At 42.1% G+C, this 15,223-nt stretch overlaps 1 protein-coding gene across 1 annotated transcript in view; it reads right to left on the bottom strand.

The window, feature by feature from the left end:
• Positions 1–15,223, bottom strand: part of ZMYND11 (zinc finger MYND-type containing 11) — a 282,804-nt gene that overhangs the window by 159,108 nt on the left and 108,473 nt on the right. Inside the window, exons 4-5 of the mRNA XM_063921925.1 lie at positions 11,648–11,701; positions 10,281–10,442 (exon numbers count right to left, since the gene is read on the bottom strand). Coding sequence (XP_063777995.1) covers positions 10,281–10,442; positions 11,648–11,701 — 216 coding nt within the window. The remainder of the gene's footprint in view (positions 1–10,280; positions 10,443–11,647; positions 11,702–15,223) is intronic.

Here is a 15,223-nt window from a genome sequence, read left to right as displayed (position 1 = left end):
GATCTGAGGAAACTACCATGCGCACCACATGAGAATCTAAAGGCGGGGGAGTTTGCCAATTTTTACATAGCTCCGCAGAGAGAGGATAGCGAGTCTCTTATGCGGTGTGAATTTCATTCCCAGATTTTTCCCAGGAGTCCTGACGTATGTCAGCCAGGAGTTGAAAATGAGGTAAAACTTGTTTTTTGATTTCAATATTTTTTATTTTTACAAACAAATGTCATAGACATGAATAGGAAAAACATAGCATGTAAGGAACAAGGTTATAATCCCTTGCAGTAGTGAAGATGATCAGAACCAAATACAGGCATGTAATAGAAACTGGTAGCGTACATTTACATACTGTAATGCCATCAATAACATACAATGGTACGTTTAGAAACCTGGGCTATGTATCCTTCTACATACACAGTAACAATAACAACAATAGAAAGGTGAAAAAGAGGGGGGGGGGGGTGTAGACGAGGACATAACATAGGAAAAGGTAAAGAGGGAGGGGGAGGAGGGGACACATATATCTACCAAGCATCTTAAGATACATTGATATTATGCCATATAGACGAATTAGTGTCGGTGTCAAGCGAAGATATGTATGTACCCCATTTTGAAACAAATTTGTAATAGTTCAAGTCTGGACTTAATGAGATTGTTCTTTTGTCAAAGTAAATCAACTGAAGTAATTTGCATTTGAGTTCCTGTATAGAGGGAGCAGATTTCTTAATCCAATGTATTAATACGAGTTTCTTAGCTAGGGTTAGGGTAATAATAAGGAAGGGTGAAGTACAGTGTGTAGTGGGGGGAGGTCCTTCTTTAAAATTCAGACAGAGGCAGGCCAAAGGGCTCAGGAGTAATCTTAAATTCATTGAGGAATTAATGAATAGAATAACTTTACGCCAGAATTTTAGTATTTTGGAGCAGGACCAAAAGCAGTGAAAGTATTTTGCATTTGCCATAGAGCATTTAGGGCATGAACCTGATTCCGATGAGATCATGTGTCTCCTTTGATCAGGTGCAATATAAAGTCTTTGTATAGACTTAAAATGAACCTCCTGCAAATAAACTGAGTGAAGGATACTCATAATCTTATGGGAATGAGAAGAATGAAGATCGGCTCGAGTGAACGTGGGGATGTCACTATTCCAATTTTGTACAAGAACATCAAGGTGATTATCAGACTGAAGGTTAAGAAGAAGGGAATATAAGTGTTTAGATTTTAATTTTCGCGTGTAGAGGGAATGTAATAGTGCATCTAGGGAATGAGGATGAGTATGCAGAGTGGATGAGGGTGGTAGGGCTTGTGCAAAGTGCCTCGCCTGGAGATATAAATAAAAGTGGGAGTTAGGGAGATCATAGGTGTCTTTTAGAGAAGAGAAGGGCATTACACATCCTCCTGGGTCAAATAGTTTTGTTGCTAACTTAAGCCCTTTTTGGTGCCAAAGTCGGAATGCAGGATTAGAAAGGGAAGGGGTGAAATTGGGGTTGCCCCATAGCGGTACAAAGGACGAGTGTGTGTGTGGTTGCTTTAAAGATTTACTGAGTTTTATGATGATACAGTTTCTTTATGGCCATTCTTGGACGTTTTCCGTTCCATAAAAAGGTAGACATGATTTTTCGAGAGTAGAAATGTCACGTCTTGAAATAAGGCATGGTAACATTTGCAGGGAGTAATACATTTTGGGGAAGACTACACTTTTCAATACAGCAGTTCTACCTAATAGAGAGAGCGGGAGTTTGGACCAGGAGTCCAGTTGAGCGGAGATTTTAGAAAGGAGAGGAAGAAAATTAGCAGAGTAGAGTAAGCGAGGACTATTAGGGACTTGGACGCCCAAGTACTTAATTTGGGAGGTCTGGATATGGAATTGAGATATAGTAGGGAGGGAGTATTGAACTTGGGGTAGAGTTGATATAGGGAGTAGTTCCGATTTGGTAATATTAATTTTATAGCCAGAAATGGGGCTAAAAGAATTAATTATATCCAAAATGGCTGGGAGGGAATTTTCCGGATCAGAAACAAAAAGAAGCATGTCGTCCGCAAAAAGGGAGACTTTTAATTCTGAGGAAAATTTTTTACTACCTTGAAATTTAGGACATGAACGTAGGGCGATGGCAAGGTGTTCAATCGCTAAAATAAATAAAAGGGGGGAAAGGGGGCATCCCTGTCTGGTTCCTTTAAGAATTGGGAAGGGTGATGACAGGAAGCCGTTACAAGAGACTTGGGAGGAGGGGGAATTATATAGTGTTTTGATAAAGGAAATAAAGTTAGGGGGGAATCCAAATCTTTCCATGGTGAGGAACAGGTGCGACCAGTGTACTAAATCAAAAGCTTTTTCAGCATCAATTGAGAGAATTACATTTCCACTGGCCGCACCTGTTCCCTTGCTCCCAGCCTCCACCGCAGCCAAAACCTTGCGAATATTTGTAAGGGAATATCGTCCTTTGAAAAATCTGGATTGATCTTTATGGATTAGGGAGGGGAGAAGTGGATTTAGGTGTGTCGCAAGGATTTTGGTAAGAAGTTTATAGTCACAATTTAATAATGAAATAGGTCTATAGGAGCCAGGGAGAGAGGGATCTCTACCCGGCTTAGGCAAAAGCTTAAGTATTGCCGAGTTAAAATATAGGGGGAGGGTTCCATTGGATAGGATATAATTAAAAAAGGATACTAAGACTGTACTAATCTTTGGTTCCAACAATCTATAAAAGTCCCCACTGAAGCCATCAGGGCCTGGGGCTTTTGCTGGCTTCAGAGATTTAATAGCTTGTTGTATTTCAGTAAGAGTGATTGGTTGTGTCAAAGAAGAGGTAAGTTCAGAAGAGAGTTGAGGATAAAGGAGAGTAGACCAGTAAGAATCGGAGTGGTATATAGGTAGAGAAGAAGTGGTGGAAGACAAGGCAACTGCAGCCGGTTGGGGGTGTCAATAGATATCAGCGAAATAGTCTCTCATTATGTGAGTGATTTGCATATTTGAAGTAGTATGTGATCCACCAGGGAGGAGTAGAGGGTGAATTCTCATCGGTGGTCTGGTACCATTAAGGATCAGGGTATTGGATAAGAGCTTGCTAGTCTTATTACCATACCTATGGAAGCGGTAGTTAAAAGTAAACTGGTGTTTGTCTGTTAAAGATTGGAGTACTTCTTCAAATTTCGTTTTAGCTATTAAATAGGAATCTCTATTACTGGATGAAGGGTTTTGGCTGAACGCCGAATAAGCATCAGTGAGTAATTGCTGTAATGTTACATATGTTTGAGAATATTTCTTCTTTTCTTTAGATTCATATGTAAGGATGGTGCCTCTCAGTACAGCCTTTGCCGTCATCCAAAACAGAGATGGGTCAGTAGCAAGAATATGTTTGTTAGATTCATAATAGCTGTCCCAGGAGCTATTTAATAATGCTATAAATTTGGGGGAATTACTTAAATGAGCCGGAAATCTCCATGTTCTATGTGTAGATCTTTCAGTCTGAGTTTTTATAGTCAGCCATACTAATGAGTGGTCTGAGACAACTATCGGTTCCATACCAGAATCAATAACATGTGTAAAAAGAGTAGAAGAGAGTGAGAGATAGTCGATGAGAGAAAGAGTGTGGTGAGCAGCGGATAAGCAGAAAAATTGTCGCTCTGTTGGGTTTAGAGCTCTCCATACATCAATCAATTGTAAGGATGAGAGGAGGAAAGGGACACCTAGTTTAGGTAAAGATATGGGTTTATTTTTAGGGTGAGACCTATCTAAGAAGGAGTTAGAAATCAAATTGAAGTCTCCACCTAAGATAAGGTTGGATGAGGCATGGGGAAGCAAACGCGTCAAGAGAGTTTGGAGGAAGGGTTTGGAATATGAGTTGGCTGCATAGAGAGTGCATAGAGTGTATGTTGTTGAAAATAATTTAATGGAAAGTATAAGGAATCTACCATCTGGGTCACTTTCAGTAGTTAAAACATCAAGTGGGAGTGATTTGGACGCCAATATGACTACACCTCTGGATTTTGAGTTGTATGAGGAGGATGCTAGTAGACACCAATTAAGCATCTGGAGCTTAACAGTTTCTTGTTGTGCGAGATGAGACTCCTGTATAAAAACTATATCTAGTTTTTGTCTATGTAAGTAAGTCAGTACCTTTCGGCGTTTGGCAGGTGAGTTAAAACCACCCACGTTGATCGAGCCGATCTTCAGTTCAGTCACATCAGGCATAACTTGTCTTGCAGACATCTTATCAGTAGATGCAGGTAAACAATCATTAAAGCATAGGTAATCTCAATGCAAAAGGGTAGAAACAAGAGGGAAAAACAGGAGAGAGGGGGAAGACAAGACAAAAGCATAACTAGTAAAATGCACAAAATCATCATGGGTGTGAACCACATGTCTGATATAGAGTTATCGTGCTTATAAGCACCGTGCTTCCGCAGTATAAAACATAAAAAACTGTAGAAAAAAAAAAAAAGAACAATCTAGCACCAAGTACAGTGTACCTGGATCTAGTTAACCGTAAATCAGAGCAGTACAGGTGTCCTAGCACCCTAGTAGCACAAAGTTTAGCTTAAAACCTCTGGTTATGGTAAAAGAAGAAGTGAAAACCTATGGACATAACAATCACATTTCAGAGTACTGGGAGGAGAAAAATATTGAGAAGGCATTAGTCTGAATCCGGGAGGGGGGGGAGAGAGGGTTAACGGATCTTGTCCAGAAAGGTCTATATATTGGAGTTAACATATTCCACATATAAACAATTAGTCACTCGTGCAAAGTCCAATATAAAACAGGTAAGAGAGGCAGTAAGTCAAAATGGAAATTGCATTACAGGTTGAGTATCCCATATCCAAATATTCCGAAATACGGAATATTCCGAAATACGGACTTTTTTGAGTGAGAGTGAGATAGTGAAACCTTTGTTTTCTGATGGCTCAATGTACACAAACTTTGTTTAATACACAAAGTTATTAAAAATATTGTATTAAATGACCTTCAGGCTGTGTGTATAAGGTGTATATGAAACATAAATGAATTGTGTGAATGTACACACACTTTGTTTAATGCACAAAGTTATAAAAAAATATTGGCTAAAATTACCTTCAGGCTGTCTGTATAAGGTGTATATGTAACATAAACTCATTCTGTGCTTAGATTTAGGTCCCATCACCATGATATCTCATTATGGTATGCAATTATTCCAAAATACGGAAAAATCCCATATCCAAAATACCTCTGGTCCCAAGCATTTTGGATAAGGGAGACTCAACCTGTACACTAGAGGTATCATAAAACTATCATAGAACATTAAGCCTAATATGGAGAGTCCCAGAAAGGACTGGTGAGAACAAACAGAGATGAGTAGTGCATCCTGAACTGTGGCATATTCAGGTTATACGCTACTGTTCAGTAGCAGTGGGATCTGTGATGTCATCTGGTATCTGTAGATTACCTTCCCTTAAAAAAGCCTGGGCATCCTCCGGGGTATTAAAGTCATAGTGTCTGTCCGCAATAAAGATACGCAGGCGTGCGGGATACATAAGGGCAAACTTTCTTTTTGCTGCAACAAGGGCTGAGCATATAGGAGAAAAAGCCTTTCTTGCTCTGGTAAGCTCAACAGAAAAGTCTTGAAACAGGCGTATGCGTTTGCCCTCCCAAGACAAATCCTGGATTTGATGGGAAGCCCTCCAGATAGCCAGTTTGTGCAGGTAATTCAAACATTTGAAAACTATTACTCGTGGCCTCTTATCATGAGGTTTAGGGGGGGGACCAACTCTGTGAGCCCTCTCAATCACTAAATCTTTGCATTCTGACTCAATCTTCAAAAGCCTTGGGAGTGTATTAGTGACAAAAGCCATCAGATCAGAACCCTACAGAGACTCCGGTACTTCTACCACACGAATATTGCATCTCCTAGATCGATTTTCGATATCATCAACTTTGTTCCAAAGTTGATAATTCTCTTTCTGAAGCTGTATAATAGAGTATTGGGCGTCCGCCAGGTCATGGCTAACTGTGCCCAAACGGTTTTCAGTGTCAGTCACCCTGCCCTGCAGATGCTGTAGTTAGTGTGTGATGTTTGAAACAGCCTGCGTTAATAAAGGGGACATGGTGTTTTTAATAGCATCCACTATATCCCTGTAAGTGGCAGGGGAGTCAGGGGATCTCCGTACCTGCGGGGTGTCAGTGTCTTCCAGAGCCTCTGCCGCAGCTTTCTTATGCGCCGGGTGTGTGGCCGCGGTGTCCGCGTCTGGCGCCATATTTGGCACTGCGCGGCGCTTCTCTTGGCGTGGCTGTAGCGGCTTTGCGGTCGGTGGGGCAGCCAAGAATTTCTCCATGGAAGGTACCCGCAGGGTTGGGGGGGAAATGGAGAGGTTTTGGAGGCTTGGGAAAGCCTTTAAAAGGTTTCAGTAGCGGGTGTAGGACGGAGCAGCCGGATCACGCTGCCTCCTGCATGCACCCGGAAGCGGAAGTCGAGGTAAAACTTGTTTAACTACCTTCTTACGTTTAAATCTGTACGGATTTTTAGAGACAGCTGCAGGCTCAGGTTCATCAGAGACCTGAAGAATGAGCCTGACAGCCTCAATCAAATCAGGAACATCCACCAGTGACTTCCCTTCCCCATCAGAAGCATAAGAGTCAGTGTCTGTGGGGTCAGTATATGCACCATCCTAATCAGAGGATGTGTCCGGGACAGAGGTGGATTGTGAGGATGTAGCGGCCCGTTTAGAAGACGACTTAGTCTTAGGTGGGCGAGAGTGAGACTTATTTTTAGTCAGCGATCGGTTCAAGTGCTGTAACTGTGTTGAGATTTGATCCGCCCACGGCAGATTGACTGTAGGGACCATAAATTGCTGCAGTGGCATAGGAGGTCCCACAGGGGGGCGTAAGTTTAGTTACCTGCGTATTCAACAACGTGGAGAAGGTAGCCCAAGGTGGGTCATTAGTTACCCCCGGTGCTACAGATCCACTGGGGGGTAAGGAACCCCCTGAACCTGACTGCAGCATCACCACTACGCAATGTGGGAGAAGCCCCAGTTCCGTTGCCTCGTGTAGCTGACATAATAATAAGCACAATATTATGCAACCTAGTAAAATCTTACCAGCGATATACCTTAGCAAGAACTCCCCGTGCAGTGTGACTTTCCTGTCAGCACAAACCGGGAATCCAAGAGATATATGGTGACTATAAATCACAATGAAAAATACACAGTAAGTATATCTTGTGAAATACCTATACCAGTTCATAAACCTGACGCACTTAGCCCCCTCAGGTTACAGAATATAGGAGTAGCAAGCTGAGTGAAATACCCGAGATGACAGCCACGCAGCAGCTACATGCACACACACATATATAGTCACAAGCGTACAATGTAGAAATTTTATTAAACCATAAAACTGCACTGGACTAGCAATACAAAGTGATACTCAGTATAGCTATATATGTAAATGGTAGATATAACAAAACACAGTAGATACTGGATGTATATCACAGGGTGTTTGTACCACACAACCCTGAATGTATGCACTTTTTCTTAACTAACACTGTCCCTTGACAGGTAGAATACTTAAGTGTCCTGTAAAATGCACAGCGCTGGCGAGCAGGCGGCTTTACAGAGGAGGATTTGCTCCAGCAGTCGTCCCAGGAACAGCGCAGCTCCGTTGTGATGGCAGCTGACAGGGAGTGAGGGAGAGATATGCAGCTCCAGGGTGGGAACATTTACCCAAATGGCGCCCTGGGGCTGCGGGAGGGGCTACAGGTTAGGACTTATCCCCCTGCTGGCTTCCCCACTGTAATAAAAACGAGGTTTTATAGAGAAAAACCCCTACCTGTGCCCTGTGTCCCGATGGCTAGTGGAGCGGCTGCCCTTTACAGTGTCCATGCCAGCGCCGACGGCCGCGCTGGATTGCGATTACAGCGGGCCAAAGAGACCCCTTACCTCCCCTTTTACCTGCGACCACGCGATCCCGGAGGGCAGCGGTGAGTGTGTGTGACTGACCAGAAGTACACCGGAGCCTCCGCTGTATTTACCCGGCAACCAGGGCGCCGGAGTGTACAGCGCCGCTGGGGGAGTGATGGAGCTGCAGCAAAGGATGTCTGACTGACATTCAATAAAGCTGCAGCCCTTGAAGTCTTCAAATTTCTTCTATTCTTCTGAAAATTAGCTTATAAAATGGGCTGCAGGAGCAGCCCTCCTGTTGATTGCCTGCTTACTGCATTGCACCAACTTACAAACTGAGCTCCTGTGCACGGAGGCGGGGTTATAGAGGAGGCGGCGCTATGCATCTTGGGAACAGTCAGAGCTTTGAGCCTGTTGGTGTCTCGGATCAAGATCCTACTCTACACCCCGATGTTAATCCTTGTGGAGCCCAGTGTACCCCGCAGCAGAAAGAATGTTACTTACACTGTACAAACACTATGCAGACTACAGGTCGTAATGACAGAGTACCTATGGGACCAGATACCTTTCTGTATATTACCAACTCATTAGGCAAGATGTTTCGTTCATTATAGCTTGGCATATGAACTGCTGGGGAAATTATTTTATGAAAGGAATTAGTTGCACTCAGGACCTTATTCAGAGATGGACACAGATCGCTGCATACGCAGCCAAACCTGTGTCCAACTCCTCACATGCCGGGGGCCGCCCAGCACAGGGTAAGGCCGCCCAGCATGTGTGAGGCCGCTTCCCAATGCGTCCACAATTAGATTGCGGATGCACTGGAACTAAGGTTGAGCCCTGGCAGCACAGCCGGTCGGCTGCCATTTCTTTAAATGGAACGGCTGCATGTGACATCATGCAGCTGCCCCGAATGTTGCACTGCCCCGCGAATGCCCGCTGCTGTCAATCACATTGTGGTGGCATCCATCGGGGATGCGAGCGTAATGTGTGTGCCTGCGCATGATTCTGTCACACTGCACTGCGGCTTACATCAGCGGGCAGGTTTGAATAGGGCCCTAAGTTCAATAATAGTATTTCTATTTATGAGTTTATCTCTGTGAAATAAATGTACAGTCACTACAGCTAAAACCCCATGAGCTGTAAGCAGGAATAACTAAAACAAATATACTTGTTTAATGATTAACATATGTCATCTATAAATGTGCTTTCCTATGACAGTGTGTCTGGAAGATGTAAATAATGTCCCTTTAAACACATGTTGTGGCTCAATCTCAACCACTTATAATGATGTATAAAAGCTAATTTTTTGGGATGACGGCAGAACAGTGCATTTAATATTACCTTAAGCCACTTATCCCTGCCATTACCATAATACACAGGCAGAGGGGACATTACGTGCTATGGGCTGGTATATTACTTTTATTGTGCCCGTAGCTCGATGACTCCACAGTGTATCACCAATAAGCAAGATATGGGTCAGTGGATTTCACGTCCTGATTTAGCAGTGTGAAAGCAACAGCTTCCAGTGACTGGACGATAACGGAGTATACAATTGTCATCTACTTTATATAGGTAGATTCCTCTACATTATAAAAATGTAATGTAATCCTTTGTTTAAAACACTTGCAATTGTACAACAGGGATGAAAGATGAAGGGAACCACAGGCAAACATAATCTCAAACAGCATGGCTCTTAGTCAAAATTATTCAACAGAGTAATAGGCAGACGGTTAAATTACTGGCTGCCGGGATCCCATCGGTCAGGATACAGACACCGGAATCTCAACAGCCAGGGAAATGCCAGAGATCGGAATCCCGGTAGACGCCACCACCCGAGGGGGAATATAATAGTGACCGAAGCGTGGCGAGCCCGCGAGGGTACACGCTGCGCTCGTTGCCGGAATTCTGCCTGTTACCGGCATCCGTCTCCTGAACCTGTCATCCGTCTTTCATGTACATTCATTTGGAATAACGATTTCATGTGTTCCTTAAAGTCCATTCTCTCATTAGAATATAATTTATAGGAAATACCACAGTAGAAGGGGGTATGCAAGTAACCGTGGAAAACTACAGAAGTTAATGGATCTCCCCGGGGCTATAACCGGAATTTATCTGGGATTAGGCTTTGCATAATCCCTGATAAACAGCCCTCAGTATCCTTTTATGTTTTCTCGCGATAACGCATGGGTCCGGGAACTTATCATGGTTCCCATGTGTTATCACCTGAAAATGGGTCTTTTACCGCACAGTAAAAACGGTCTGTAATTGGATAGCCCAATAATACTATCGGGCTAAAAAGCCCATTGTTTTCGTGTGCAGCTGGATACCAGTGGAGTTGTTACTAACTGTATGTACATACCCAATAACATGGATACATGCAGATGAAATAAATGTTTTACTAAAAGTGCCTTACCTTACAGACCGGGCACTGCCAGTGATTACTGCTATCTCTGAGTCTTAAATCATCAGGTAAACATTTAGGGTGGTATACGCGAAAACACTGGTCACATATCATCACCTCTCCAGGTAAATGACATTCAAAACAGTACCAGTCGTGAGTTTCTGTCTCCCAGTCCTAGGAGAAACACAGCGTTAATTGGCAGGACAAAGAATCACGCCATTTCAAAAGGTAAGTACCCTAAAGTTTACATTAGACATTAGCAATACCATGTGCATCTGCATTCCTTTTTACAGGGTAACCCGTATCAGTGCTGCAAGAGGCTGCAATGTGTTGCTTTGTTTTTAACCTTACTGACAATCGTGGGAAAAGAGGTGCTTAGCTTACAAGAAGAAAAGTAAGAATTGTATACTAATTTCACACTGCTATTGCACTATATTAATTTGTCTCATCTTGTGATGTCTAGGTTCAAACATGGTTACTATCACTTATCTATATAGGTGTTTTATGTGGTACAAAATGTCGACATTCAGAATGTTGACATGGACATTACATCAGCTGATTGCATCCCAAACCTATCCGCAGCCTGACCATAACTGCGCAACCTAACTCTAACTGCAGCCTGAACTATAATGGACTTTCGACATTTACAATGTGATGTCGATATTTTGTCCATGTTAAACATTCTGAATGTCATCATTCAGACCATGTCAATATTCTGGTGTCAACATAATGACTGCATACAGACTTAATTTTCTTTTTTGATGGATTTTTAGCAGTTTTTTTAAACATTGTGAAAAAAAGAACCCAAATGCACAGATTTTACCCATTTCTGAGGTACAAGAATCTGAAAATATGACAAACTGTCCCTTCTACCATTTGCAAAAATGTGTAATATTTCCAGCTGTATGCCGGCAGCTTCCTGGTTACTGCCCCGAATATACTGCGGCATAGGGTATATATAGGAAGCCTTTTGTACAACAAATCTGACAATGTTGTTCAAATCACCAAATAAAGTTCTTATATAATGAACATGTGTAAAATACAAAATAGAAAAAAATAAGAAGTGGAACGGTGAAGGCTCCTAAGGAAGAAAGCAACAGATAAAAATACTATATGTTCTACATGTCACAGACTCTTCCAAACCCAAAGGTTTACAAAATGCTGCAGTCTATATACTCACACCATGTTATTATATCAATGAGGGCTATTAATGGTGAAGTTGCTCTAGTAATATACCCACTGTGAACTTGCCTCCCACTATTAGGTTAAATGATTATGGAAAGTAGTGATTTTAGCCCCACTGCTCCAACTATGGAAATGACAAAAGAAATTGTTGTTTACATACTTGCAAAGCTTGATATCAAAGCACTTTAACAAACCTCAGGTGAATTCACTGATTTTCCCTCTCTTCCGTGAATTTGGTGATGTTTCATCTGCAATAATTTACAAAAGTGTTGGGCTAAACATAACTGGTATAGTCTACAGGGTTTGCAAAATATAGAGGCAAAATATTACATTCTGAAAAATGCTATCATATATAGGGCCTCCTTACTGACAGCGAGGTCTTCACAGTGTCTAAGGTCCAGTGGTTCCCAACAATGCACATATACACGTGTACCACTGATTACAGGTTTCCTTCTTTAGTTTAAGAATGAAAATTCCTACAGATCAAGAACACAGCAATAGTTTGCTGCTGTGCACGAGGCTCTCAAAGCTCATTACAAGAGTGGTAGACAATCTCCAGTTCCATCTGCAGGCAATGGCAATGGTTGTGTCATGATGTGAAGACAGTTTTAACAGGTCAATATGGATCTTTACAGCATCTCAAAATAAAGGATTCAAACATTTCTGTAAACTGGAGAAAGTACTCTGTAGTCCCAACTCCAAACACAGGTTAGGGATTCTACAATTTGTGATTAACATCTACAGCAGCATTACTGATAAGGTAAAAACATGTATATCGCATATGTAAGTATTTTCTACCTACTGTAAAACTACATTTAAAGTTTTGGCTAAACAAACATTCAATAATTTATAGGTACATGTTTCAGGGGGATCCGGTCTCTAGGTTGACAAGACTTAGGTCAACAGTGTCTAGGTCGACCACTGCTGGTTGACAGTAAGTAGGCCGACATGGTTTCTAGGTCAACAGGGACTCTAGGTCGACATGACAAAAGGTCAACATGAGGTTTTTTTTAACAAAAAATAATTTTTTTTAACTTTTTGATACTTTACGATCCACGTGGACTACAATTGGGAACAGTAACATGTGCCGTGCGCAGCGAGGCACCTTGCCGAAGTAAGGCAAGCGAAGTGAGCCACGCGAGGGGACACGGTGCACTAATTAGGGTTCCCCGTCACTCTACAAAGAAAACTACACCCAAAAAATTTCAAAAAACTCATGTCGACCTTTTCCATGTCAACCTAGAGTCCCTGTCGACCTAGTAAACCATGTCGACCTAGACACTGTCGACCTAGGTCTATTCTACCTAACATACCACACCCGTTTCAGGGACCTGTAAGAAGTATAGGCTACAAACATTCCATGCATTTCCCCAATGAAGTCAACATGGCAACTCCAGCAAACATACAGTAGCCTCAAGTTATGCATTTGAATACGCACCCCTATGGGTCTGGGAATAAAAATGCACAATGCACAGATGAATTAGGGTGTCATTATCAGCATTTAAACGTGATCAACACGGTATTAATATCGTCACTAATTAAAATGATGCCAAAGAGTCTCATTTAAGATAGAGACATCAAAATAACAAGCACAACTTTTTATTCAGTCATGATAAATACACACACTATATGACGTCTGACACATTACACAGAGCTCAGACATAAGAAGCAAGAAAAGGAACAGAAGCTAATTAAATGTAATACAATAAGGAAGAAAGGGAGGGAGTGAAGGAGGATTACAGAGAATTTGCAACAGAGCGAGCTATTGGAAATCAAGCAAGGAGATCATCAGGGCTGATTATGACAGATATGAGACAAGAGAAAGGCAAGATTAGCCCATCGTGTTGGGGGGAGATGGGGACAGGACCAGTTTGTAGTGCAAAATAGAAAATAAAGAGACAGTAATTAGGTGACTAATGGAAGCCATTTAACACTACTACATTTATTATGAAGAGTATAAAATCCAACGTCTCATACAGCACATTTTTCATATACAGTGCATCCAGAAAGTATTCACAGTGCTTCACTTTTTCCACATTTTGTTATGTTGCAGCCTTATTCCAAAATGGAATAAATGAATTTGTTCCCTCAAAATTCTGTACACAATACCCCATAATGACAACGTGAAAAAAGTTTTGAGATTTTTGCAAATTTATTAGAAATAAAATACTAAGAAATCACATGTACACAGGTATTCACAGCCTTTGCCATGAAGCTCAAAATTGAGCTCAGGTGCATCCTATTTTCACTGATCATCCTTGAGACGTTCCTACAGCTTAACTGGAGTACACCTGTGGTAAATTCAGTTGATTGGACGTGATTTGGAAAGGCACACACCTATCTATATAAGGTCCCACACTTGACAGTGCATGTCTGAGCAAAAACAAAGCATGAAGTCAAAGGAATTGTCTGTAGACCTCCGAGACAGGATTGTCTCGAGGCACAAATCTGGGGAAGGGTACAGAAAAATATCTGCTGCTTTGAAGGTCCCAATGAGCACAGTGGCCTCCATCATCTGTAAATGGAAAAAGTTCGGAACCACCAGGACTCTTCCTAGAGCTGGCCGGCCGTCTAAACTGAGCCATCGACGGAGAAGTCAGGGAGGTGACCAAGAACTCGATGGTCCTTCTGTCAGAGCTACAGGATTCTTCTGTGGAGAGAGGAGAACCTTCCAGAAGGACAACCACCTCTGCAGCAATCCACCAATTAGGCCTGTATGGTAGAGTGGCCAGACGGAAGCAACTCCTTAGTAAAAAGCACATGCCAGCTCGCCTGGAGTTTGCCAAAATGCACCTGAATTCTCTGGTCTGATGAGACAAAGATTGAACTCTTTGGCGTGAATGCTAGGTGTCATGTTTGGAGGAAGCCAGGCGCCGCTCATCACTAGGCCAATACCATCCCTACAGTGAAGTATGGTTGTGGCAGCATCATGCTGTGGGGATGTTTTTCAGTGGCAGGAACTGGGAGACTAGTCAGTTTAGAGGGAAAGATAAATGCAGCAATGTACAGAGACATCCAGGATGAAAACCTGCTCCAGAGCGCTCTTGATCTCAGACTGGGGTGATGGTTCATCTTTCAGCAGGACAACGACCCTAAGCACACAGCCAAAATAGGAGTGGCTTCAGGACAACTCTGTGAATGTCCTTGAGTGGCCTAGCCTGAGCCCAGACTTTAATCCAATTGAACATCTCTGGAGAGATCTGAAAATGGCTGTGCACCGACGCTTCCCATCCAACCTGATGGGAGCTTGAGATGTGTTGCAAAGAATGAGCCAAACTGCCCAAAGATAGGTGTGCCAAGCTTGTGGCATCATATTCAAAAATACTTGAGGCTGTAATTGCAGCCAAAGGTGCATCAACAAAGTATTGAGCAAAGGCTGTGAATACTTATGTAAATGTGATTTCTTAGTTTTTAATTTTAATAAATTTGCAAAAATCTCAAAAAAAACTTTTTCACGTTGTCATTATGTGGTATTGTGTGTAGAATTTTGAGGGAAAAAATTAATGAATTCCATTTGGAATAAGGCTGTAACATAAAAATATGTGGAAAAAGTGAAGCGCTGTGAATACTTTCCAGATGCAGTGTACATTCCACTTCTATGCTCACTGTATAGCAAATGTTCCAGGCCCTACATCAAGTGAAAAATGTACGAGTAACATAAGTTTTAAAAAGCCAATAATGCGCAGAAGCTTTGCATTAGCGGTAAAGAGTTTTCTGGAAGCTGACTTACTAGCACAACTAGGTAACAACAAATGACAATAATATTATAA

This window comes from Pseudophryne corroboree, chromosome 5 (assembly GCF_028390025.1).
Source record: "Pseudophryne corroboree isolate aPseCor3 chromosome 5, aPseCor3.hap2, whole genome shotgun sequence".
Taxonomy (NCBI): Eukaryota; Metazoa; Chordata; class Amphibia; order Anura; family Myobatrachidae; genus Pseudophryne; species Pseudophryne corroboree.
The sequence above is the reverse complement of the archived record's forward strand: the minus strand, read 5'-3'. Positions and strand labels throughout refer to the sequence as shown.